The sequence below is a fragment of the Micropterus salmoides genome, unplaced genomic scaffold, assembly GCF_014851395.1.
Source record: "Micropterus salmoides isolate LMB-PRFRI ecotype aquatic unplaced genomic scaffold, ASM1485139v1 Ms_hic_scaffold_8, whole genome shotgun sequence".
Taxonomy (NCBI): domain Eukaryota; kingdom Metazoa; phylum Chordata; class Actinopteri; order Centrarchiformes; family Centrarchidae; genus Micropterus; species Micropterus salmoides.
The window spans coordinates 1609590-1635119 of record NW_024044570.1 but is presented as its reverse complement, the minus strand read 5'-3'; the positions used below and the strand labels follow the sequence as shown (position 1 = coordinate 1635119).

At 42.1% G+C, this 25530-nt stretch overlaps 1 protein-coding gene across 1 annotated transcript in view; it reads left to right on the top strand.

The window, feature by feature from the left end:
- LOC119893697 (spatacsin-like) overlaps positions 1–25530 on the top strand; it is a 42707-nt gene that overhangs the window by 1970 nt on the left and 15207 nt on the right. Inside the window, exons 2-25 of the mRNA XM_038706018.1 lie at positions 665–852; positions 2074–2301; positions 4219–4435; positions 4866–4991; positions 7041–7432; positions 8245–8390; positions 9084–9198; positions 9381–9536; positions 13149–13324; positions 13432–13608; positions 14172–14243; positions 14785–14912; positions 15522–15703; positions 15794–15989; positions 18707–18910; positions 19010–19116; positions 19649–19794; positions 21007–21171; positions 21368–21434; positions 22021–22183; positions 22297–22505; positions 22796–22895; positions 23537–23696; positions 24424–24702. Of these exons, the coding sequence (XP_038561946.1) occupies positions 665–852; positions 2074–2301; positions 4219–4435; positions 4866–4991; positions 7041–7432; positions 8245–8390; positions 9084–9198; positions 9381–9536; positions 13149–13324; positions 13432–13608; positions 14172–14243; positions 14785–14912; positions 15522–15703; positions 15794–15989; positions 18707–18910; positions 19010–19116; positions 19649–19794; positions 21007–21171; positions 21368–21434; positions 22021–22183; positions 22297–22505; positions 22796–22895; positions 23537–23696; positions 24424–24702 (4099 nt within the window). The remainder of the gene's footprint in view (positions 1–664; positions 853–2073; positions 2302–4218; positions 4436–4865; positions 4992–7040; positions 7433–8244; positions 8391–9083; positions 9199–9380; positions 9537–13148; positions 13325–13431; positions 13609–14171; positions 14244–14784; positions 14913–15521; positions 15704–15793; positions 15990–18706; positions 18911–19009; positions 19117–19648; positions 19795–21006; positions 21172–21367; positions 21435–22020; positions 22184–22296; positions 22506–22795; positions 22896–23536; positions 23697–24423; positions 24703–25530) is intronic.

Sequence of the window (25530 nt, the reverse complement as noted above, 5' to 3'; positions counted from 1 at the left end):
AAAATACAAGAACCTCGAATTTGTACTTCAGTTCGTGACTTGAGGGAAAGTACTTACTTACGGTCCACCACTGAAAAGTCCTGCATTCAAAATGTTACTTAAGTACAAAAGTTCTACCATTAAAATGGACTTCAAGTACCAAAAGTGAAAGTACACATTGTGCAGAATGGGACATTTGAGAATAAAATATTGCTACATAATAATTTTTGATGCTTTAATGTGTTAATAATCACTTTAATGTTGTAGTAGCTCATAAAGGTGAAGCTAACGTGGATTACATTTTTATGAAGTACTGTTTTATTGTTTTGATCGGTGGACGCTTACGGACTAAAGGAATAGAAATAATCAAGGAATGGACACACATGCCGGTAAATCTGAATGAACCTTTTGGTGCTCATTGTTTTCATAAAATCAACTGAACGATTGAATTGTGGAGAATCTAACCGATGTACAAAGTGTAGCATGTCCATACTGGCTTAAAAATGAACATTCATATTTGTTGTACATCCAGAAAACCTTCGAAATGAAGCTTTACGGTAGTTCTGTGGTCTCAGGATCGATGCTAGTAATTCCCTAGCTAATGGCAAAATATCTTAATGTGCTCAGCTTTGTGTCCGCAGTCAGAGAAACAAATCAAACTCTTCAAATGTTCTTCCGCTTCTAGCTTTTTCTGGGAGGAGGCGTCCGTCCACAGTCGGGGCGTCAGCAGCTTCAGACTGCTGGCTGTTGGATCTCAGTGCGACCTGAAGCTGCTGGAGGTGGAAGCGGAACGATCAGCGTCCGTCTCTCTGCTCTGTGTGTCTGAATGTCCTGCAGATCGCCTGCTGCAGACCGTCAGAGAGCAGGACCCCGGTGAGTACCAGGCGCACCGTCGACCCTCGGACGGGGGTCCACTGACACTGCAGTATCAACCTGACAGAAGACTGAAGACACTGCCGGTGTGTTTTAGAACACCCTCAAGTTTCTAGTTTTTATTTAAATATAAGTAGATCAAGTCCAGGGAAGAACCTTAAATGGTATAAAAATGATCAGCAATGTTTACGTCACCAGAACTGACATTTTCAGAGATAAAATGGCCAATTAAATTATCTTACTGTAGCATCAACCGATGACCGGCTGCTCAGTCTGAGGGTGTTTGCTGTAGCAACTTTCACGGCTTCATTTCCTTCCCCTGCTAAAGACAAAGTTTAGGTCAGCAAAACTGAGAAATATTTGTCAGAGATGTATAGCTTTCAGAGATCAAGTAATAGGTTAACAACTTCAAGTTATTCTGCAGCAGTGGAAGTTTAAATTTCACATTTGACACAGTTTTTATTTTATTTTTTTAAATTATAATTTTTTTTGTCTATCAATATAAACACACACTTTATGGTTTTATCTATTTATTTTATTTTTAATTTTATTATTATAATAACACACACACGCTTACTGTTCCATTTATTTTTTTTACTTTTAATTATTATAATAACACACGTTACTCTTTCATTTATTTAAATTTTTAATATATATATATTTTTTTTTTAACGCACGCGCTTACTGTTTTATTTATTTACTTTTATTTTTACGGAATTTTTATGTTTTATATTTTTTTTATAATTTATTTAACACAACTTTTACAATTTTATTTACTTATTTAATGAAATGTATGAAATCAGTTGTTCTTATGTAATTTATATGTAGCTTTGGCAATACTGTTGTTAGACATTCATTCCAATAAAGCTGATTTGAATTGTGAGTAAATGAAACACATTTCTACAGTAAACACCTTGGAACAGCCTCTTAATACACCCTCAGAAACTGTATTTCCACTATATTGTGACTAAAAAGGCAATTAATAAAGAATAAAGTTGGTCATCGGTTGATCCTTGTGTGAAATAGTGAACAAAACTTCCTTCATTTGTCTCTTTCAGTCAGTTTGCTGCTTACTTTGGTACCATTTAAGGTTTTTCACTGGACTTAAACTACTTAGATTTACATAAGAACTACAAACATGGGGGAGTTCTAAAACTTGTGACCAGTAGTGTATATTGTTAATGAATGTTATAATATTACTGATTGAGCCTTTGTCTTTAGGTGTGTGTGAGCTGCAGTCGGTGCGCGTGTTGTCGTTTGCTGCCGGCCGCTGCTGCATGCTGCTGAACTGTGATTGGCTGCTGCAGCTGCAATGGCAGCAGACGGAGGAGGAGCCGCAGACGACATCCTGCTGCAGCATCCGGCGGACTGAAAGCGACAGACACACTGCTGTCCACCACTGTGTCTGCAGGGAAACCCTGTTCATCCTCAGCTCCACTGGACTCATATGTATCCTCATACTCATACAAATACACCTACTGTTAAATCTGCTGCTACTAATTAGACCAACATTAGTAATATTAATTATAACTGATCATCTAGCTAAGAATCAGAATCGGAACTTCCAGGTACATTTTCACATCCGAGGAATTTGTCTTGGTATAAATTGTCTTTTTCATAAATATATGAAAAGTAAGGAGATCAGAAAATGTACAAGTATACAAAAAATACAATAATACAATGCAGACAAGTATAACCTAAATTATCAACCATAATAAATAAGCTAACTAGGCTAAACACAACTAAGCTGACTAGAATAAGAGAAACTAATCTAAACTGAATGAAACTGAACTAAACCAAATGAAGAATTAAACTATCTGAACTAAATCAAAGTAAGCTAGCCTTGGAGAAGTCATTTAAGTTTTTTGACGTTAGCTTCAGTCATTGACAGAGAAAGTTACGACGTAATTATGTATTTTCAAAGTCTTATACCTGAACAGTTTTACATCAAACTGCGACTTTAAAATGTATTTTTTAAATTGACAAACATCATATGTGTAATTCAGGGCACAATTCAAACGGGATCAAAATATTTGTTGTCCCTCGCCGTTGACTACCGTACAATATTTTTCTGAAATAAGGTCCCATGGTGGTCCACATGAAGGGGAGGGACTTAGGCTCTCTATAGTCGGTCACAGGAGCGTCCAACACAGAAGTGGTTTTCTTGCTGACTTTGGCTCCTGGCTGACCCACGTCCTAAACCCGCCCCGTCTTCGTCGTCCCCAGAGTCAAGCCCCATCCACACTACTGCGTTCTGCTTTTAAAACGGAGACCTTTTTCTACGTTCGCACCTCCCGTCCAACACCTAAAACAGAAGTTTGACAACACTGCCGACGCTGTTTTTTGTTTTAAAACTCCGGAGAGTGTTTCAGTGCGGACGGGCAAAAACGGAGGACTTTAGAAACGAAGACGCAGACGCTCACGTTTGGCTTCCTGATTGGATTTTATAAGTCACGCAAAGCAGAATCACGATGCTGCTGTTTGACTTGGAAATATGAAAATATTTTGTACCGGGCAATCAGAAATACTTTATTGATCCATGAGGGGAAAGTCTTTAAGTAATAAATAACAAATAAAATACATAACACCTGATAACGTGGCCTTCACTTGTACTCTCTCTGTCGCCGCATTTACTTTGCGACGACTCCCCAGTGACTCTCCCAGCTCGTTATTGGTCCGTGCAAAATCAAATCTGGTGTGGTTCTTTGTCTGCATTACTTTAACAGATCCTTTAATAGGAACCGACCGTCTGCTTCATGTTTACACGCGCATGCTCAGTGTACGTGAACGGTGACAAGATGGGTTGTTTTAACACAGACGCAGATCAACTCTGATACACAGCTAAAATGCTGGTGTGGACGGAGATCGTATTCGTTTTTAAACTAAAACGGAGTAGTGTGGCTGGGGCCTCAGTGTCCTGGTCCAAGTCCGCTAGCTGCATGTCGAATTAAGCTAACTAGCTGGCAGCTAGCTGCAGTTAGCAGCAGTTAGCTCCTGTTTATTTGGAGAATGAATTTGACAGGTGGCCAGTTCTTACATATTGCCGCTTTAACCTCCAATAAGCTAAACAAAACAAAGCTATGGTGAAAACTCTGAAGCTAAGCTATGAAACGAAGATAGCCTCGATGAAACTAAAATAAACAAAACTAAGTATAAGCTAACAAACCGGAGATACACTAACATCAAAGTACACACACAACTAAATTGATGTAATTTAATCTCACAACACTAATCTCTGGTCTTTTCCTGAGCTTTTATCTACATCTCATGGTCTTCCTCAGTGGCTGGATGACAGCTGAGCTAATGAGTTAAGATTATCACTCTGTAAACTCCTCCCAGCAGCCTCTTCTTTAACGTGACCTCCAGCTGTTTATAATATCTCCGATGGCAGTCTGCTGGCCTGCGTTGACCTCCCAGCTTACCTGAGCTCTGACCTGGCAGAGGATGACCTCATCTCCCCTCCTTCCTCCTTATCCTCCTCTTCCTCCTTCTGCCTCCTCCAGGTGTCAGCTGATCTCAATACGGTCGTAGCCGTCACTCAGTCTCACGCTGCCGTCGCCGTCGACCTCAACCGCTACTTCAGGTACAGCAGCAGGGAAACGAGCCGAAAGCTCTACAGTTTTTGGACACTTTTCCCATTTTTAGTTCTTGTTTTTATCAAACACGTCATTTCATGTTAATCAAAATCCCCGAAGCAACAATAAAACACATAAATGCCGCACAAATGAGGTTATAAGCAGCACATTATAGAGGAAACATTGCACACGGGAACAATGTTGATTTGTCTGCCCACTGAACAGATCCTGACTGCACTACAGAGACATGGCCCACTGCCTGTATTTTTTTTTTTGCCAAATGTTCTGATGTGAATGTTCCTGAATATTAAAATGATTCACTACAAGAAGCTCATCGGATCAGCCCACCCATCTGCAAGTTAACCAAGCTTTGGTGCATTCAGAGGTAAAACAAAACAAACTTCAGATTGTTATTTCTGTCTTCCAGGATGTATCCAGACCACCTACTGTGTGCTGCTCCCCCTCTCGCCCCCCGCTCCAGCCCCATCACCCAAGAGACCAGGACAGCCTGTCGAGCTCCAGCTGCAGCCTTGCCGCCCTGGGATCAGCCTTCAGCGCTGACCGGTAAACGCCTTTTACTTTAGTTTATTTGACAGGATACAGACACGTGGATCATCAGATATTTGCGTGTGAAGAAATTGTCATGGAAAACACGAATATGTCCCGGACTTCATTCCATCGTGGTTCTTGAAGTTCCATCGGCCATACCGAGGTGATAACAGGCATACAATTACAATACCTACATTACAATGGCTGCTTGAACTGGCAGCCATAGTAACTCTTAATATTGTTCCGATTACACAGTCTGAAATACGTCATGAACTACTAATTAAAGACTTCCTCTTGGAAAGCTTATTGGTAGTTTTAAAGAAATATCTTCATCATTGTTATGCTGATGACATCCAATTTTATATATATATATCTTTTAGCCAAGACAAACTGTCCTTGTTGCACAATTGCTTTGCCTCCATTAACAAATGAATGGCAGACATTTTTTTTGCAACTTCAGATAAAACTGAGGTGCTGATTTTTGGCAGGCCTTTGGTGCTCTATCGTGCTCTGACTACACTGTTATGAGAAATCTGGGTGTGTGTTTTAACAGTCATGTTGAATCTGTGGTTCCTTCCTGTTTTTTCCATCTCAGGAACATTCTTAGATTGGTGTGGTTTCTAACGAAGAGATGGAGATGCTTGTTCATGCTTTTATTTCATAATGATTGGATTATTGCAACGTACTTGTTTAAACGTATCCCCTGTGGACCGACTGCAAGTTGTACAGAATGCAGCTTTAAGACTTTTGTCTAAGACCAGCAGGTGATCGCACATTACTGCTGTGCTTGATGCCCTTCATTGGCTTTTGATTGGCTTTAGAGTGCATTTTAAAATTTTAATCATTACTTACAGTGTCTTGCATGGTCAAGCTCCCTCTTACATGCAGGATCTATTGCACGCACACACTTCTGGTCGCTCTCTGAGGTCTTCAGGCCAAACCTATTATTATGCTTTTTCACATTTCTTGGCATTTCTATAATGTGACCATGTCCGATGTTCCTGTTAAACATGACCAAAGCTTCAAATAATGAGGTAAAAGTATTTAAAAGAGGTCCCTGTGAGACAAAATCTCAGATATCCCCCCTGTTCTGAACGCTCAATTTTAAACTTTAAACGGCTCGGTGTGTGATTTCCATATACATTTACATTTATTCATTTATCTGACGCTTTTATCCAAAGTGTCAGCTGCATTAATGCTCTAAAAGTTTTATTATGAAGTCTACAGCCGTGCTAGCTGCTCTGTGAGGCTGCTAGGCACGGTGATGCTCTGAGCTAACATGCTCACAATAGTATTCATTTATTTATTTTAAACTTTTATTTAACCAGGCAATGCTCATTGAGATTAAAAAGCATCCTAAGCAGTAGCAAGTCGTTATATAAAAACAACAACACAGCTGTCAAAAATAGAAAACAAAAACAACGCAGTTAACAATAACTGACGCAGCAAATTTACAATCAGAATGTCAAAACAATGAAAAGTAATGGAATCAGCCTCCAATTCCTTAATCAATGATTTTAAATGGCCAGTAGAGACAAGTTCTTTCAATTTATAATGATAGTAAAACTATGATAATATTAGCAGGTATTATGTTACGACAACTGAGTTTATCATATGAACATTTACTAATTGATGTGATTAACAGTCTGTTGTAGTACAGTAGTTTTACCATTACCTATTTTAATAAATAATTAATAGTTTCAATCATTTTTCAAGCAAAAATACCAGACATTGACTAGTTCCAGCTGTTTACATGTGAGGATTTGATGCTTTTCTTTGTCTTGTCTGACAGTAAGTGGGATATATTTTGGGTTTTAGACCGTTTAGACTGTGACACTGTGAAGATGTCACTGGAAATTATCAGGAGCTTTTGTCATCATTTAATTTGGCATTTTAAAGACTAAACGATTAATCAAGCAGATAAGAAACTATTTGCAGCCCGAAATTATTTAAATATTTCACACTAACACAATTAAAGGGTTGAATGGTCAACAAAACGTTTGGGTAAGTTTATCTGTTCTTAATTTTTATTAGTCTAGACCTCTAACTTTGACTCCTTTCTAGCTCCTGGAAAGCTCGTCTGGCCTCCATGTACAGCAGAGCTCTGCAGGATGCAGCTCCCACCTCCTCCTCCTCCTCCTCCCCCCAGCCTGCCGGGACCTCCTGGTCTTCCTCCCTCCGCCACCTGAAGTCGCAGCAGGCTTCGCCCTCAGCCCACAGCAGAGTGCCTTGCGGGGGGGCGACCGTTGCTTTCTCCATCCCCGAGTCGTCCACTCCGTCTCTGCTCACCGTGTCCGAGTTCTCCGCCCAGCTTACCTTTGTCTCCCCTGGCAACAGACAGACCGCAGTGGCCTTATGGGATTTAGAGTCAGGGAAGGTTAATTACCACCGTGCGGAGGGCGTGGCGGCTCCAGTTCAGCGCTGTGGAGAGAGACAGCACAGACTCCTGCTGAAGAGTAAGTCAGCCACTGACGCATCTAAAACCTCGGCGGCATCTACAGAGACTCCAACTTTGACATCTGAGCTGTTGTAGCTGCCCCACAAAGTATTTTATTCTGTAAAAAAGAACATTTGCTGCAAAGAAACTTGCAAAAAATATATTTACAAGCTGGCAACGTTTCGGAACTAGATCTTCATCTGGCTCAGCTCCTCCATGACATACTGAGAAACCATCTTTTGTAGGAGGTGACTCGTTTGTCTGCACAAATCACCCACGTCCAAATGAAATTGGGCAACGTTACAGAACATTCATTCACATTTCCAATACTATAGATTGAGCTTAAGCTTAAATACAACACTCTCTGTTGTAACAGTAAGATATCGTCCCAGAGAGATTCCATTATCAACAGATGTAGATTTCTGTATAGTGAATGTAAAGAGAGTAAAATGTCACAGACTGTAGTATCATAATAAACACAACATGTGACCTCACAAGATATATAAGAGACAAAAATGACATAATTTAAACTAGAAAAATAGAAAAAGTCATCACCATAAATATTACTTACAAACCTCCACATTATTATACAACAAACACATCAAGGCCACAAAGTTTTCATGCAGCGTCAGAACATACATATCAGAGAACAATCCACGAAAGGTAAATAATAACTGTTTTTAACGTTTTGTATTTTGTGTAGACGTTCGTGTGTTGGGTTGTAATTATCTGCGTTTGTGAGCGTTCCTCTTGGAAAGATCTCTTAGCTGTTTTTGAAAGGAGACTATTTTTAAGCCAATGCACCAAAAATCTCTGTCTGTCTGTCTGCAGAGGCTGGGCTGTTCCAGGTCTTGTTCTCAGTGTCCCAGCAGGACTTGCTCAGCAGGTTGATGTTATTTGGGAGCGCAGCAACAGTCGACGCAGTCTGTCACCTGAACAGCTGGGGGCGCTGCTCCATCCCCATCCACGCCCTGCAGGTAGGAGGCAACACGCACCCTTACTGACACGGCACAGACTCAGAGGAGATGGTTAGAATGAACTAGGGCTGTCCCCTAGAATCGTCAAGTCCTGCCTGTAGTCGACTGAATCATTTGAATCATAAGTTTTGCGTGCACGCCGCGGTTCCTCGCGGGTCTATTTCAAGTAGCCGGCTGTTTTAAAAATGATAAAATAATATAATAATAATCTTTGTGTGGTTCATCAATGGTGATAAATGATCTGAAAGTCCCGCGAGGTGCGAACAACTCAGCACAACATCTCTTCAGTGTTCCTCTGCTGCCATCACACATGCGCATGACGCCCCAGGGTTCGGGTTACAGTTTATTCATGCACTTTAAAAACATTTATAGAAAGTTTTATTCTTTTTACATGTTTGTTTACAGCATTAAATGTTTAAATGTGTGTTGTAACAGGCTGTATATTAACTTATTGGGAGAAAACTGGTAGTTCTGTGTAAAATCAGACGTTGAGCACCCCCATATCGCCAAAATGGCGTGATTCTTGTTTCGCTGCGAAGCTTCGACTGTGAGATTGACAGTCGAATCAGGCTCCGCCCATCGAAGCATCAAATCTTCGGCTATTCGGGGTCAGACCTTGATGACATCTGGATGACCTGTAGATAAAAGCCGTCTCTCTGCTGTTTCTTTTAAAGCTGTTTTTTTGTTCTGCAGGCTGGACTGAAGAATCGTCAGCTGGACACGGTGGATTTCTACCTGAAGAGTAAAGAGAACATCCTGAACCCTGCTGCCGATCAGCCTGCAGCATCCACACTGAGCCTGACAGACAGTACGGATACACACTTCATAAACTGTTTATAAAGAGACGATTTACTGCCTCGACTTTTCTAATCTTTCACTTTAAATGCCTGAATCCAAATTCTTTGTAACGAAAAGTTGCTTTAATCATCGACGTTTCATACATGCTGTTGTGCATAAAGCTGTGTGTCTGACCTGTGTTTGTGTGTGCAGGTGTCCAGGAGTTGTGTCCTGCGTTGGACCTTCTGTGTTCGGCTGTCAGAGAATCAAACAGCGAAGCTCAGAGCCGACAGTTCTCTGAACAGCTGCTCAACATCACCATGAGCTTTGTCAACACACAGATCCGTTCAGTCCTGTCCAGCGCACAGTGTAAGACAACACACACACCTCTGTCCTGTCCAACACACATCATGAGACAACACGCACACTTTTCTGTCCACGGCTGTAGATGTTTAGTTTTAAACAGGGTTTTCGCAGGGTCTTAAAAAGTCTTAAAAGGTCTTAAATTTAAAAAGCAAAATTTAAGGCCTTAAATTTGCGAGTTTCTGTTGTAGGTCTTAAATATTTTTAAACAGGTCTTAATCATCGATGTAACGCTACACCACATTGAAATGCTTCAAAACACGCTGACTCCGTGTTCAAAAAAGCACAACAGCGCCTCCACCTGCTGAGGAAATTAAGGACTTTTCATGTCTGCAAGGATATTTTAACTCTGGTTTACTCATTACTCATTGAATCCATTCTCACCTTCAACATCTCATCCTGGTACAACGTCCTCACTGTCAAACATAAAACCAAACTCTCACGCATAATAAACCACTGCAGCAAGATAATCGGCTCACCACAAAACCCCTTATTTGAACTGCACAACCGTGACCCCTCTCACCCTCTCCATCACTCCTTCCAGTTACTGCCATCAGGCAGACGATATAAAGTTCCACTTATCTCTCTATGTCTCTATCTATCTCTCTATCTATGTCTCTATCTATCTCTCTCTCTCTCTATCTCTCCATCTATCTTATCTAGCTATGTCTCTATCTATGTCTCTATCTCTCTATCTATCTATTTCTCTATGTCTCTATCTCTCTATCTATGTCTCTATATATCTCTCTATGTCTCTATCTCTCTATCTATGTCTCTATCTCTATCTATCTCTCTGTCTCTATCTATGTCTATCTCTATCTATGTCTCTATCAATCTCTCTGTCTCTATCTCTCTATCTATGTCTCTATCGATGTCTATCTCTATCTATGTCTCTATCTCTCTGTCTCTATCTCTCTATCTATGTCTATCTGTCTCTATCTCTATCTATCTCTCTATGTCTATCTCAATCTATGTCTCTATCTATCTGTGTCTCTATCTATGTCTCTATCTCTCTATCCTATCTATCTATCTCTCTATATATGTCTCTATCTATCTTATCTATCTCTCCATCTATCTTAAATTATCTATCTCTCTCTCTATATATCTCTCTATCTGTCTATCTCTCTGTCTCTATCTATCTATCTCTCTGTCTCTATCTCTCTATCTGTCTATTTCTCTATCTCTATCTGTCTATTTCTCTGTCTATTTCTCTATCTCTCTGTCTATTTCTCTATCTCCCTATCTCTCTACTTCTCTATGTATCTCTATCTGTCTATTTCTCTATCTCTCTATCTATGTCTCTATCTCTCTATCTATGTCTCTATGTCTCTATGTCTCTATCTCTCTATCTGTCTGTTTCTCTATCTCTCTATCTGTCTGTTTCTCTATCTCTCTGTCTATTTCTCTATGTCTCTATCTGTGTCTGTCTCTATCTCTCTATCTATGTCTCTATGTCTTTATCTCTCTATGTCTCTATCTATGTCTCTATCTATCTATCTATCTATCTGTGTCTCTATCTCTCTATCTTTGTCTCTATCTATGTCTCTATCTTTGTCTCTATCTATGTCTCTATCTCTCTATCTTTGTCTCTATCTATGTCTCTATCTTTGTCTCTATCTATGTCTCTATCTCTCTATCTATCTTATCTATCTATCTATCTCTCTATATATGTCTCTATCTATCTTATCTTATCTATCTCTCCATCTATCTTAAATTATCTATCTATATCTCTCTATCTGTCTATCTCTCTATCTGTCTATTTCTGTCTATCTGTCTATTTCTCTGTCTCTCTATCTGTCTATTTCTCTATGTCTCCCTATCTGTCTATTTCTCTATCTCTATCTATGTCTCTGTCTATGTCTCTATCTCTCTATGTCTCTATCTCTCTATCTGTCTATTTCTCTGTCTATTTCTCTATCTCTCTGTCTATTTCTCTGTCTATTTCTCTATCTCTCTATCTGTCTGTTTCTCTATCTCTCTGTCTATTTCTCTGTCTCTATGTCTCTATGTCTCTCTCTATCTCTCTGTCTCTATCTCTCTATCTATGTTTCTATGTCTTTATCTCTCTATCTCTCTGTCTCTATCTATGTCTCTATCTCTCTATCTGTCTATGTCTCTGTCTCTATCTCTCTATCTGTCTATTTCTCTATGTCTCTATCTCTCTATGTATCTATCTATCTCTCTATGTCTCTATCTCTCTATCTCCCCTATGTCTCTATCTATGTCTCTATCTATCTCTCTATCTCTGTCTCTATCTCTCTATCTATGCCTCTCTCTATCTCTATCTATCACTCTGTCTCTCTATCCCTCTCTCTATCTATGTCTCTATGTCTCTATCTCTCTATGTCTCTATGTATCTATCTCTCTCTATATATCTCTCTGTCTCTCTATCTATGTCTATCTATCTATCTATCTATCTATCTATCTCTCTCTGTCTCTCTATCTATGTCAATCTATCTATCTCTCTCACTATCTCTCTATGTCTCTCTCTATCGATCTATCGATCGCAGGCTGGTTGTAGTTCTTTCTTTCGCTAGTCCAAATATAATTCGCTATACGACTACAAAGACCAACATGCATCTGTCGTGTTATTGCAGCCAGTCTCTTTTGGATTGTACCACAGGTAGAAAACAGATATATATTCTTCAGCTGTGCGAAAGTGCAACCTTAGCGACTCTTGACTGAAAGAAACAGAGCTTAGGGCTTGGTTAAAAGCAGTCGCTAGCAACGTATTTGAAGCCTGCTTAATGTCGCTACTGAAATGTCACACGATCATTAATGATTTTCAGTAACCTACGGTAACACTCAACGCACGGCTGGAGGATAAGATCAGCATGAAGTTGTCAGGTTACAGCTCTGTCCTGTACTGCACATCTTGAAAGTTAAATTAAATTATAAAGAAAGGAAAGTGGTGAACTCGGAGGAGCTGAGGTTGGTAACGTTAAAGCAAATCAGGGATGCAAACCAGTCCTTTTAGGAGATTGTTCCTTTGGATTTTGATTTTCAAATGAAATGCTTATAATAATACAGAAGGGAGGTGGTTGTCATGCTGCCTATTTCTTAATTTCTACAAATGAATAAAGCAGTAAATTAAAACACAAAAGGCAAACATGAACAGTCCTGTCTGTAATAATTCTTGAGGTCATATTAACAGTGTTTTCCTGCCATTATCAAGTAGTGAGGCTCAAAACAGCTTGGTGCTGAGCATCAAAACTAACTAAATTACTTTTCCCAGCTCTGATGGTTAGAATTCAAACCCAGTAGACTTATTTAGCAAGTTTAGCTTTTGGGATGCAGCATGCCAGCATGTTAATTACGTAGCTTATCAATGTCATCATCCATCCTGATGTTTCATTGTTGACATCGTCCAATGCCAATTTTGTAGACATCACACAAACCGAAATATTATTGAATACATTTATTTACTCTGCAGGTAGTTTTGTGACTGCATTTCCTTTGTACGTTTCTTTTTTTGATGTCGCGATTTAGATCTTAAATTTCATTCATAGTGGTCTTAAAAAGGTCTTAAACAGTCTTAAATTTGACCAGGTGAAACCTGCAGAAACCCTGTTTAAACCACCTGTTAGTAGAGTTAAAGCTGGTCCGTTGTGTCTGCAGACGAGGACTCAGGCGTGCGGATTTGCGTGGATGTTCTTGATCGGTACGTCACCGAACTGAGGAGCTACATGAAGAGATACCCCTGGCCTGCAGGGGGCGACACCTCCAGCACCAATTCTGCTGATTCTGCTGAGGAGGCGGCTCAGAGAGACGAGTGGGAGCAGCTGCCGACAGAGGTGACATTTCTTTACAAAGTTTGGTTGCACAGTTAGGTAGCGAAAAGAGTTTTCATCTGTGTGTGAGTGCCCCTTCTTGTTTCACTCTGTATGTGCGTGTGTTGCAGGAAGTGGTCCGTCAGTCCGTCCTGACCAATCAGATCCCCAGAGCTCAGGCTGTCCTGAGGAGGCGGAGCCGGCCGGAACAGCGTCTGTCCTCCTTGAGGATGGAGGGTCTGCGTCAGGTTTTCTCCTGCCTGCAGCGGCGAGACCTGCAGACCGCCAACACGCTCCTCATTAACATGGTGAGAAGACCTCGCTCGTTAATTTATATTTGCTTTATGTTACATGTTAACATGCTAACGTTGGTATGCTAACATTTTCAAAGTCACATGCCAAATGTCAGTATCTTAAAAACCAGTAACAGTTAACATGAGCGTGAGATGTTATGTCTGTGTCCAGACCTGGAGTCAGGACGTGGTTAGCCTAGCTTAGCATAAAGACTGGAAGCAGGGGGAAACTGCTAGCCTGGCTTTTTCCAAAGTTCAAAAATACACATAACAACAAAGCTCAGTGATTAACACGTATCTCATTTGTTGATCTATTATAAACAGACATTCTTTGGGGGAGTAAAGTCCAGTAACTACTTTAACATCCAGCTCTGCCTTTAACTTACAGATCTGAGACTTGTATTGATCTCCTCAACACACTTTTAGAAAATAAGGGAAATAAGTATTTTCCCAAACGTCCCTTCAGCAAACAGTAGGCAGGATGTGACGCTAACATTAGCTGTCAGCTAAAAACACAAAGCTGAATTTCTTTTTTAAAGTCAAATTGACAGTTTAGTGCCGTTATTTTGTGTTTTCAGGGTTTCAGTGTGAAGAAGCAGCTGCACAGTATCTGCCTCTACACCGACGACAAAGAGCTCAGGGAGTTTGTGGTGAGTCTGGTGTGAACACTAAATACAACGACAGTCTCCTTTCTACCTGACAGCTAGTGTTGCGGAATTCTTTTTGATGGTCTTGTCTCGGTCTCGGACATTGAGGACTCTGGATTTTATTTCAAGACCAGTCAAGACCGTAACTTTGGGAACATCAATAAATCGCTTTTGTATTGTCTGATTTATTTGTTAACATCCAAACTTTGATTGGATGTAAGACGCATTGCTTCAAATGCAACCAATAACCCTAATTATAAATGTGTTGTTACCGTTAACGACCTTCCCAGCAACGGCGATGCTTACATTGATTTCAGCTCCAAGTATTTGTATGTGGGTGTTTTAATAGGAATGTGGATCTTTCAGATCATTCTGAGAAGCACCTCTGGTCTCGTTCTCGTGGTGAACTGGTCTTGGTCTCGACTTGGTCTCAGCCCCTAAAAGTCTTGGTCTTGTCTTCATCTCGATAACCTCTGGTCTTGACTTTGGGCTCACCGTCAGCAGCCGTATGTTTTTGATGTCTTCTCTATGTGCATCTTTACAGGTGGAGGAGCTGTTGAGGCGGAGTTGTTTTCCAGCGGAGGAGATGCAGAGCGTGGTGTTCATAAAGGAGATGGAGAGGTTGGGATCCCTGCCTGCATCCCGCTGCCCTTCAAACACCACATCACAGGGGTAAAGATACTGCATGTTTGTCTCAGAGTTAAATAAATTCTGTGTTATATCTGTATTTATATTTTCAATATTTATGTCAGGAAACTAGCTCAACATACATTGCGTGACTATTGCTGAATAAATACAGACCGTAAGCAGTGTGAAAAACGAAAAGCTTGAGGATAGTAACTGTATAGCTTGTTTGTAGTAGCAGCTAACTGGTACCGAACTAAAATGCAGCTTACTGGACAAAGAAAATCAAACTGTTGAGTGAAGAGTTTTGAGTCTGAGACTTGCTGGTTGGATTATATTGGGTCTTTTAGGATACAATAAAATTGCAGATCTGGTAAGATCAACAACAAAAGGCGCGCAAGAACAGTGTCAAGACATTGTCCTGTCAAACCATCTTCTCTGAATCTTTTGTGTTCCTCATCTCAATCTTCTTTGCACCTCCTTAGAAAACCACCCCTCTCTCCACAGTCTTACTCCTCTTCGACCCCTCTGAATCCTTTTTCATCTCTTTTCCACCTCCCCTTCCTCTCTTCTGAGCGCCCTCCTTTGAGTGAATTCCAGATTTCTCCTCTTTTTCTGTTCTTACCCGGCTCACCTCTCCTTGCTCCCCCTTGACAGGGTCGTCCAGATGGTCCGCAGGGAGACTGGTGGTGGTGGGGGGGTTCTGGAGGAGCTGGTGGGACAGAAGAGGTCTGAGGAGGATGGGGGGGGGCTCTGGAGGAACCTCCGACTGGACTGGGTGAGGAACTGGGACCAGAGCTGCCAGTCTGCCGTCCTCCTGTCCAGACTCCAGCACACAGGTAGACCCACACACTGGTTCCTGACCGTCTCCTTTAATTCTGCTTGTTTGGAAGATTCCATTCCCTCCTCTGCGTTTTTGTTTTTGTTAGAGTTGAGTTCCTGTGACTCTGCGGTGTTGTGGCGTTACCTGACTGCCCTGCATGACCAGCGCCGGGTGGTCGACTGGATCCGGAACAGGGAGACCTCTGATGCCTCCCAGTGGCCTGAGTTAACCCCAGAGCTGGTGAACAACAACACAGTGTGCAGCACCTCCATGAGGGAGAACATACTGGACCTGCTGGCCAGGTACAGCAGCCATTTTCACCTCTCTGATAGTTACCGACACACATGCCACATAATTTTACATATATTCTATCCACTTATTTTGCTTTTATCCATTTGGTTGGGTAATATATCAGGATGACAGAGCATCATCTCTACATTAACAACATAGTAATCTTCTTGAGTAATGTCACGTTGTGCCGTTTATGTTGTGCATAATCCTTAGTCGTTGTACATTTTTCCATGGCTACTGTATCGATACTCCAGCCCATCATATCGATACATAATATGTTAGCTCAATGCTAACTTATAATGGGAATCTCCATCGTGAAAATACAATCTTAACATAAATTACACATCTTGCTTCACAAGCTGAACATCCTCAGTGACGTGTCAGATACTTAAAGTACATGTTTCCAGAGCTCTGTGTGAAATAAAAAAAGAGCTGCTAACTTCACTGTCTTGATCTGCCACTCCAGCTACAGCAGCCCCAAAGGGTCAAAACTCAAACCCAACATTCCCAGTGGCCTAAAAATACAGCTACCAGTAGGAAGAGAAAGGGCAGCAAGACGCTGCGTCACTGAACAGTTTAATTAATATAATGTGATGGACAGATTAGACTCAGGTGGCACACTGTATTTGCAGTAAAATATTCAGTGAGTTTGCGTTTTATGTGCATTTTATAAACAAATGTTTTGATAATAATTTTTCATAGTTGCTCTGTAGTTTTATTTTACAGACTGAGCAGAATTGTGTTCTTTTCTAACAGTTTGGATTTGCAGCAAATAAATAGTAAATTTTTTCACGGGCGTTTTGTATTAATAGTTAGATATCGGGATGTATCACTTTAGGATTGTCGAGCGACACATCGATTATCGCAGAATTGCTGTATCGTGATATTATCGTTATCGTGAGCCGTGTATTATATTGTGAGCTACCCTGTGATTCCCACTCCTAGATACAATACTGTGCAAAAGTTTTAGGCAGGTGTAGGAATAATGCTGCGAAGTAAGAATTTATCATTTAACAAAATACAAAGTGAATGCACAGATGAAAAATCTAACCAGCCTTTGCCTTCAACAGAGAATCAATTCTTCGAGGTACACATGTATTTTGAAGGGATATTGCTTTAAATATATGCCATGCGGGATATGCTTTCAAAAAGCACAAAGAAACAGGCAGTGCTGAGGATTGTAGTCGCAGTGGTCAGCCTGAGAAACCTACTGCAGCACATGAGAGACACATAATGTTTACGTCTATTCACAATTCAGAAGATGCCCAGTTCCTTCAAAAAATATATGCCTAGAAGATTATACACATATATAATTTTTAATACTCCAGATACACACAAAATATGCAGTCTCAACTGTGCACAGCCACTGGTCTGTATCAATGCCCTGCTAAAAAGAAAGGATGTTATATAAGTTGTCTTAGATTATCCATATTTGTTTAATGTTGAAGTTAGAGTTCATTTGAAGTTTTGAAATCAGGCTGCAGTTCACATATTTTTATTTGAAGTGTTTTAGATTTAGCAATGTGCATATCACTCTCCATGGATCAACTGCTTGTAATTCAATTTTTACTCTCAGATGATGCTAGTTCATTTGTGCTATTTGATGTTTGAACACAGATTAAGCAGAACTGACACAGCTTCAGATGTAGATATTTATATTCACTGCAATGGACAGATTTGCTCTTTCTTCTTTCTGCTACAAAAGCCCCCAGAAGGGCAGAAGAAGCAAATATTTTGTTATACACTAAATACACACCAGACAATTATTGTGGTTGTGTTGGTAGCAAATCCTGTCAACACAGAAATGACAACAAATTAAAGCTGCATGCAGCGTTGGGCGGGCCCTCGCGCCGTATGTTCCTGAAGCTCTGAATTGTCACACACTTCAAACACTGCACGGAGGACTTAAACGTCACCTGCTGTGTCCCCCATGTTGCGCGACAGAACACCCGGTATCTATACGTTAGGTCTCACCACGTCTAGTGTGGAACACGTTGTGAAAATTGATTTACGTCGCACGATGGGTGTCAGACAGAGCTTACTTCCTGTCGCCAGTTGGTGGCGCTACGAGTATAAATGAATATTGGCATGTAGATGTGTTCGGGGGCGGGACTGTTATCAAGCATGTAAAGTTTGGTGCAGATTTGAAGTTACAACAACTTCCTGATTAAAAGTACAACTTTAGATTAGACGGCGAACATCTGAAGTCGATCGGACTGATTCCCTTCGTTAAAGTGTGTAAACGACCAAAAATTACCATTAAATCCAAAATGGACGACTTCCTGTTGGGTTTCAGGCTTTGCTCCAAGAGGCTTTTTTGTACATCTGGACATGATACACGTACAACAGAAATTTCGTACACGTAGGTGAAACTTTGGCTGGGGGCTGCTCTGTAGGGGGCGCTAGCGAGCCATTTTGACACACAAATACGCAAGAACCATAAAATAGGAAATTTTTCACCCCCCCCCCCCCCGCCGTGTGTGCAAAGTTTGGCGAGTTTTCGAGCATATTTAGGCCCCTAAAATTGAGGTAACTTTGCAGAAGGAAGGGAGAATAAATCCTTGAGTTCCAACAGGGACCTCGCGTGTTTCATGCTCGGGCCCTAAATATAAAGCATCACAGATCAGTTTGAATCCTCATGCAGGGTTTTGAAGTTGACTTCTTTGACTTATCCGTTTCCTGGCGTGCACACTTCTTGCTGGCTTCATGTCTGTGTCTTTTCCTGCAGGAGAGGCCTGTTCATCCCGGAGGAGCTGGCAGACCTGGAGCAGCTGCTGTGGAGGCTGGCTCAGGGTGGAGGGGTGATGGCTTCATCGCCTCCTGTCCCTCAGTACCGCTCCCCTCTGGGCCTGGACCTCCACAGCCTCTTCATCACCTTCTGCCTGGACCACAGCCTCCAGTACCTGCTCTACTCCTACCTGGAGCACTACAGGTGTGTGTTGACAAGACGGCATGTGCTTTTTATTGGATTTCAGTTTTACAGCTTACTGGGAGAATAGCTGCCAATGAACTCTGTGTCCCTCCTCCACAGGTTGACTCCAAGAAACTGTCCCCTGTTGACCAATCAGAGCCTGTCTGAGAGCCAGCCCTGGTTTGAGATGCTGGTGAAGATCCAGGAGATCACCAGAGATCTGTCAGGTACCGGGCTGCTACGATGATGGATATGGTGTTTCCTTATAATGAACAACATTTATTAAACAAATTTAATAATTTATGAAGCACAAATGCCAAAAATTCTCTGGTTCTAGCTTTTCAAATATGAGGATTTGCCGCTTTACTCTCTTGTAACCTTCTAAACTGAATATCTTTGGACTGTTTTGGCCAAAACAAAACATTTAAATACGTCACCCTGGACAGTTTTCATTCATTTCCAACATTTGATAATGATGTTTAAGCAAGTAAGCAACAATTTAAAGAAATTAGAATTTGAAAAAAGTATTGACAGATTAATTGCAGCTTCCTTCCTCTTCATTTATTTTATTTTATGGATCATATCAAAGACAAATATAAAATGTAAGATTTTCTTGTGTTATTTTGGAAGCAATCAATAAATCAAATGCTCTGGGGGGGGGGAGAAAATAAATCTGGTATCTGTGGCTGTCGCAGGCTTATAAGAAGCCCAGCCATTTAAACATTATATCATTATATATTGTCTGTCTGCCTGTTCCAGATCCAGCACTGGTCTTCCAGGCCAGTTTGACCAGTGCTCAGGTGCTGTTACCCGGCAGCCAGGCGTCTCTCAGCAGTCTGCTGTTAGAGGGACACAGTCTGCTGGCTCTGGCCGCCATCATGTTCGCCCCCGGAGGAATCGACCAGGTAAACATTCAATCTAATCCCACCTGGGAACCAGGAGCTGTGACTCAACAAGCACAGCAAACATTCATGTCAGATATCCATGCGTGTTTCTACCTCTGCAAAAATAGCTTTTAAATCGGTGACTGTTGGGATACAGAGCCTTAAACACAACTCATTTCAGTTCATTTTTATTCAGTCCAAATGTAATTATACACAGCATGTGAAATTTGTCCTTTGCATTTAATTTAACCCTATTAGGAGCAGTGGGCCGTTGTAGTTAGGGGTTCAGGGCCTTGCTCAGGGCCACCTTCGGCAGTGGTCCACGCTGGAATCGGCAACCCTCTGGCTCCCAAGCCAAGTCCCCCCGGGCTGAGCTCACGCCGCCTGAATGTTGTAGACTGAATGAAAGCCAATAACAATGTAATACAATAATAATACAACAGGCAGAAACCAAGTGCAGGGATTGTTCCACCATTCAGTTTCAGTATTTTCTTAGCTAAGACGGCATCTCAGTAAGAGTCAGCTTGAGACAAAAATGAAGGAAGAAGCTGTTCTTGCAGAGACACCACAAACTCTGCCTCCTGACTGACGCTCTGTCCTGCTTCAGTGGGCAGGAATTGAAATGTGCTCCCAGTAATGTGCTGTTCACGTTCACCGATCAGCTGTCATGGCCACTGACGGGTGACGTGATTAACACGGATTATCTTGTTACCATGTCACCTGTCAGTGGGTGAGATAAATCAGACAGAGTCGGGGCTTTTTTGGCGGCAAAGGGAAGATCTTCATTATGACCAGCAGCTGGTCGTAATGTTATGGCTGATTGGTGTACATTTACAGTGAAGTGCAGATGGGTGAAGAAGACTCACAGCAGAAACCTGAGTAATTAAATGGCTTCTGAGTGGTTCGGGTATGAAAATGTTGTCGATCATATGTGCCTAAGTCACTAGATCCTGACCCAACCCCTTTGGTTTTGCCACAGTTTTTGAATCCTACACACGTGTCAGACTTTCTATTGTGCAAGAACTTTACTGTAATTGTTACCTACTGAGTTTTTGCAAAATAAGTGCTGGATGCACGATCAGCTTCACCATGAAGACTCTCCCACTCTTTACAGACACTGTAATCTCAAGCAGATTTAATCCCTCTTAACATCGGTGTCTTCTGGGATGTGATGTGAAAGCTGATCCACCTGGTTGGGTCTGGAACAGTCCTATATGTGCTTCCTGTGTGCAGGTGGTGGTCCAGGGTGAAAGGTCAGGCAGGTCAGAGAGGACTGTCGACCCCCAGCTCCTGAAGATGGCGCTGGCACCACACCCTAAACTGAGGGCCGCCCTGTTCCCCGCTGGGCCCCGAGGAAACAACTCGTCTTCTGACATCTCGGTCTACCACCTCCTGCAGGTACACTCACACCTGTCAGCCTCTGTTAAAAAGTGTTAAAGCTACAGGAGCCCATTAATCCTGTTCATCCTGCTGCTCCCCTCTCTGTTAACAAACACTCTGGTTTTTGTTAAGTAGAACAGTCTTCTGGTGAAACGAACTCACTGCTTGTTTCTGTAAAGTTGAAAGCACATTATTGAGTTGTTGTGTTTTCCAGTCGCTCCATCCTCTGGACCCCTCCAGGCTGTTTGGCTGGCAGACGGCAAACACCCTCAACTCCACCGGTGAGCTCTGAAAACCAGCTTTAAGGGCGCTGCAATGTCGTGACCCCTGAAACTGCCCAGACATTTTTAGCCATGCCAGCAGTGTCCTTAGAGTGTGATATTTGTGGTTTTGAGTGAAACGGTTGTCATTAAATCTTTTTGGTTCAGGCATTAGAATTTCCCTCAGGATGGATTTATAATAACTTTGGTGACTTTTCATCTAACGCCACCATCAGGCCACTCTGGTTTATGACCAAATACCTGCTGAACTAATGACATTCCCAAAAGTGCCAGCTGTACTTTGCAGCTGTACTGTAGAGTTTATTGCTAATAAGAAAACGGCAGCACGCTAACACACTAAACTAAGATAGTGAACATGTTAAATATTACACCCGGTAACATCATCATGTTAGCATGCTGAAGTGCAGACTCAGTCCTGTTAATGTATTTAACCCTTTATCAGATGTGGATCCAGATTATGATGTGTTGTTTTATTATTTTTGGAGCGGTAGCACGTGAAGCTTAGTCGGCTTTCTTTACAAAGCTGAGGGCCCGTGGTGTTCAGGCTGCGTAAAAGTGCGTTAATCTTTGGGATTGTCCTCCACAGAAGCGTCGGAGTTTCCTCATTTCTCCAGCCCTCACCTGGTCAACAGGTTCGCTCTGGTGGAGAACCTGGACTTCCTGTACTACCTGCGTCACGGCCGACCATCCTTTGCTTACGCCACCCTCCTTGTTCAGCATCTGAGCGGCTGCAGTGACGTCGCGTTGCTGTGAGTATGACGCCCTCAAATGCAGCTCAGGAAAGTCTGGTCAGATCTAGCGAAACGAGTAAGGCAACAGGAAAGAAGGCGAAACATTATTCCAACTTGTGTGCGTGTTTCAGGCTGCAGAACACCTGGCAGCAGGTGTACAGGTTGGCCATGAAGTGCTTTAATGTGCCGTCTGTGGCGTCAGCGTGCGTTTGTTTCTGTGAGCTGCTGGGAGCCTGCAGCCTGAAGCTGAGGGTCGACATCCGAGCCGTGAACACCATCCTGCAGCACTGGAACACACGGGACACACACACCGCCCCGACACAGCATCTACACACACTGGGTAAACACACACACACACACACACACACACACACACACACACAGCATCTACACACACAGCATCTACACACACACACACACACAGCATCTACACACACAGCATCTACACACACACACACACACAGCATCTACACACACAGCATCTACACACACAGCATCTACACACACACACACACAGCATCTACACACACACACACACACACAGCATCTACACACACACACACACAGCATCTACACACACACACACACACACACACAGCTTTTGATTTATCTCTCTTTCGGTGTCTAAAGCTGTGAAGCTGGCGGAGGCGGAGCCTGGAGCAGCGGAGGAGCTGATTGGCTACCTGGAGGCTGCGGTGACAGACGGCCTGGAGCAGAAGGGCGTCAGCAGGTAAATCACAAAGCTGATGTCATTGCATGTTTTTACACTCGTCAGCACCAAAAAAGTGGAGTAAAATGTACGCGCACATAGTGACTGTGAGGGCGGCGTGTTAGCCTCACGTTAGCATGTCGACTGAATCTAAAGGGCTGCTGGGAGAATAAAATAATAGTCGTACATTCATTATATTTGTCCTTGTTTAACCTGTTTTTAGTTACTGTTGATGCTGAAATAGTTTTTGTTCAGATAAATTCAGTAAAATGTTCACCACATCACTGTTTTCATTCACTTAGCTTGGTAGCGTCGCATTTCCTCCTACACATTTCCGGCTTATCCTTCTTCTGCCTCCACCGGCTCAGGAGTTGTACAAACCATCTCCTCCGACAGCTTCTCTTGTTTCGGAAATAAACACGCAGCTGCTGTTCAACATCGATCAGCTCCAACTCGACTCGCTGCAGAAGTACAGAATAAATTGGTCAGCAACCAGTTAGCAGGCAAGCTAGTAGTTTGAATTAAGAAGCGCTGGTTGCAGATCAAAGCATGGGAAAAGTAGCCTCTGCTGACCAAACCCAAAGTGCTCAAACACGATATTAATAAGAATCTGCTCAGAAAAGGTTCTACATATTTCTATGAATGTGTGCATGTGTCGCCAGGTCGTCCTACGAGGCGGCTCAGGAGTGGGCGTTGCCTGTTCAGTTCTGTCAGCTCCACAGTCTGAAGCTCAGCTCTGTTTACCCCGCCCACTGCGCCGACGACGGGCACTTCATCCATTTCCTGTTGTTTGTCCAGCTGCACAACTTCCCGCCACAGCAGGTGAATACACGCCTCCACAACACCTGTACGCGTCTGTACACGGTGCATCGGACAGATGGTTAGAGTTTGTTACTGCGGTCTGTGGCACGTCTGCCGGTGTTAGACTCTACGCTTGTAGATCATTAAGAAAAAAAACAGAATGGTAACAACATAGTTTTTATGATTTTTGAATTGAAATCTTTATTTTGAACATGCAAGAGAAAGTATAAAATAATAAAACAATGTTTCAAAACAGGAGAAACACAGTAACCTTCTTTCCTGTGTTAACACTTCTATCACATGTGCGAAAAGGAGTAGGAAGAAGTAAAACTTGTGTACTCCCTTTAATTCTTACATTCCTTCAATTAACAATTTTTATATAATTATTATGTTTTTTATATATACATATATGTACTTTATGTACACAATATTAAAGTGACCACTAACGAGTATTTATTTATCTAACCTCAATGTACTTCATGTACATTCATGTACATTCAAAAAATACAACTAAAAAGACCAAAAAAACATAAACAAAGGAGCAGTCCTACTTTTACTACAGTGCTTTTTTACAGTGATTTAAGTTTATTATAAACTAAAACACTACTAAACACTAAATGCTTTGTTACACACCTACATCTCTGGTAAAAAAATCAAACATAAGATTTAAAAAGTCATCTTAAAGAGATTTCCTCATATCCTGTCATGCCAAACTTCTTCCTTTGACCGTATTTGGTTCTTTCTCCAGGTGAGGTCATTAGCAGCTCAGTTTGGTCCCGCCCTGAGGGCCCACCTGACTTTGGCGTTTCAGGACCTGCAGGTGTACAGTCAGAGGAGGAGTTGTGGCTCTAAGGAGCAGTCAGCGTCTCTGAACACCGAGGAGGCCCTTGGGAGCCCGGAGCGCCCCCAGGAGTTGTTCCAGGTCCTCCTGCAGAGCCAGGAGGAGGCGGTTCCCTGCAGGTACCTGCTGCAGGAGGCGCTGGTGCAACGCTGCGCAACGCTGGCTGTACTGGCTGCTTGTCAACAGGTAACCCAGCGATCCCTGCTGCGCAACAGTGTCAGAAATGCTAATCATCAATTTGATTACAGATATTTATCCATCCAACGTTGGCATGGCTGGATAAACCTGTTCTGTGGCCCCAAATTACAGAAGGTAACACACCTCAGAGCCATGATGTCGCGCTGCTAGCTACCCCCGAGCTAACTGTGCGGTTTTACATGATGGGAGGAGTTAGCGCATCGTCCCAAATCACATTAGATTGGACAAATTTATGTTTAAGCCCCTGAGAGCTGGAAGAGTCAGCAAAATACTGTTGTTGGTGTTTTTATTTTAAAAGGACAGAAAGGACGGGGATGAGTTTGACCCAAGACGAGACAGGGCCGCGTGTTAAAGGGTCACATCATTTCATGTCTGTCTTAAAACAATAGTCAAGTGCCCATGTGAACAGGAAAACAGGTTTCATACTGGCCATTAAGAGGTCAGTGGAAGTGATCGGGGGGCAAACTGCACAGAAAAGAAATACAAAAGAATAAAGTACTACAGATGAAGAACCGCAATATTTTTCTTGTTTTGCACGGACCAATAACGAGCTGGGAATCGTCGCAAAGTAAATACGGCAACAGACACGGTACAAGTGTAGGCTGTAAGTTTTATTTGCACAGTACAAAATATTTTAATAAAAATACCAAATCACAAACTCTGTCGGTAGCATCGTGTTTCTGATGTGCGTGACTTATGAGACCCAATCAGAGAGCCGAGCGTCTGCGTCATCGTTTCTAAAGTCCTCCGTTTTTGCCCGTCCGCACTAAAACGCTCTCCTGAGTTTTAAAACGAAGAATACGGGGTCTGCGGCGT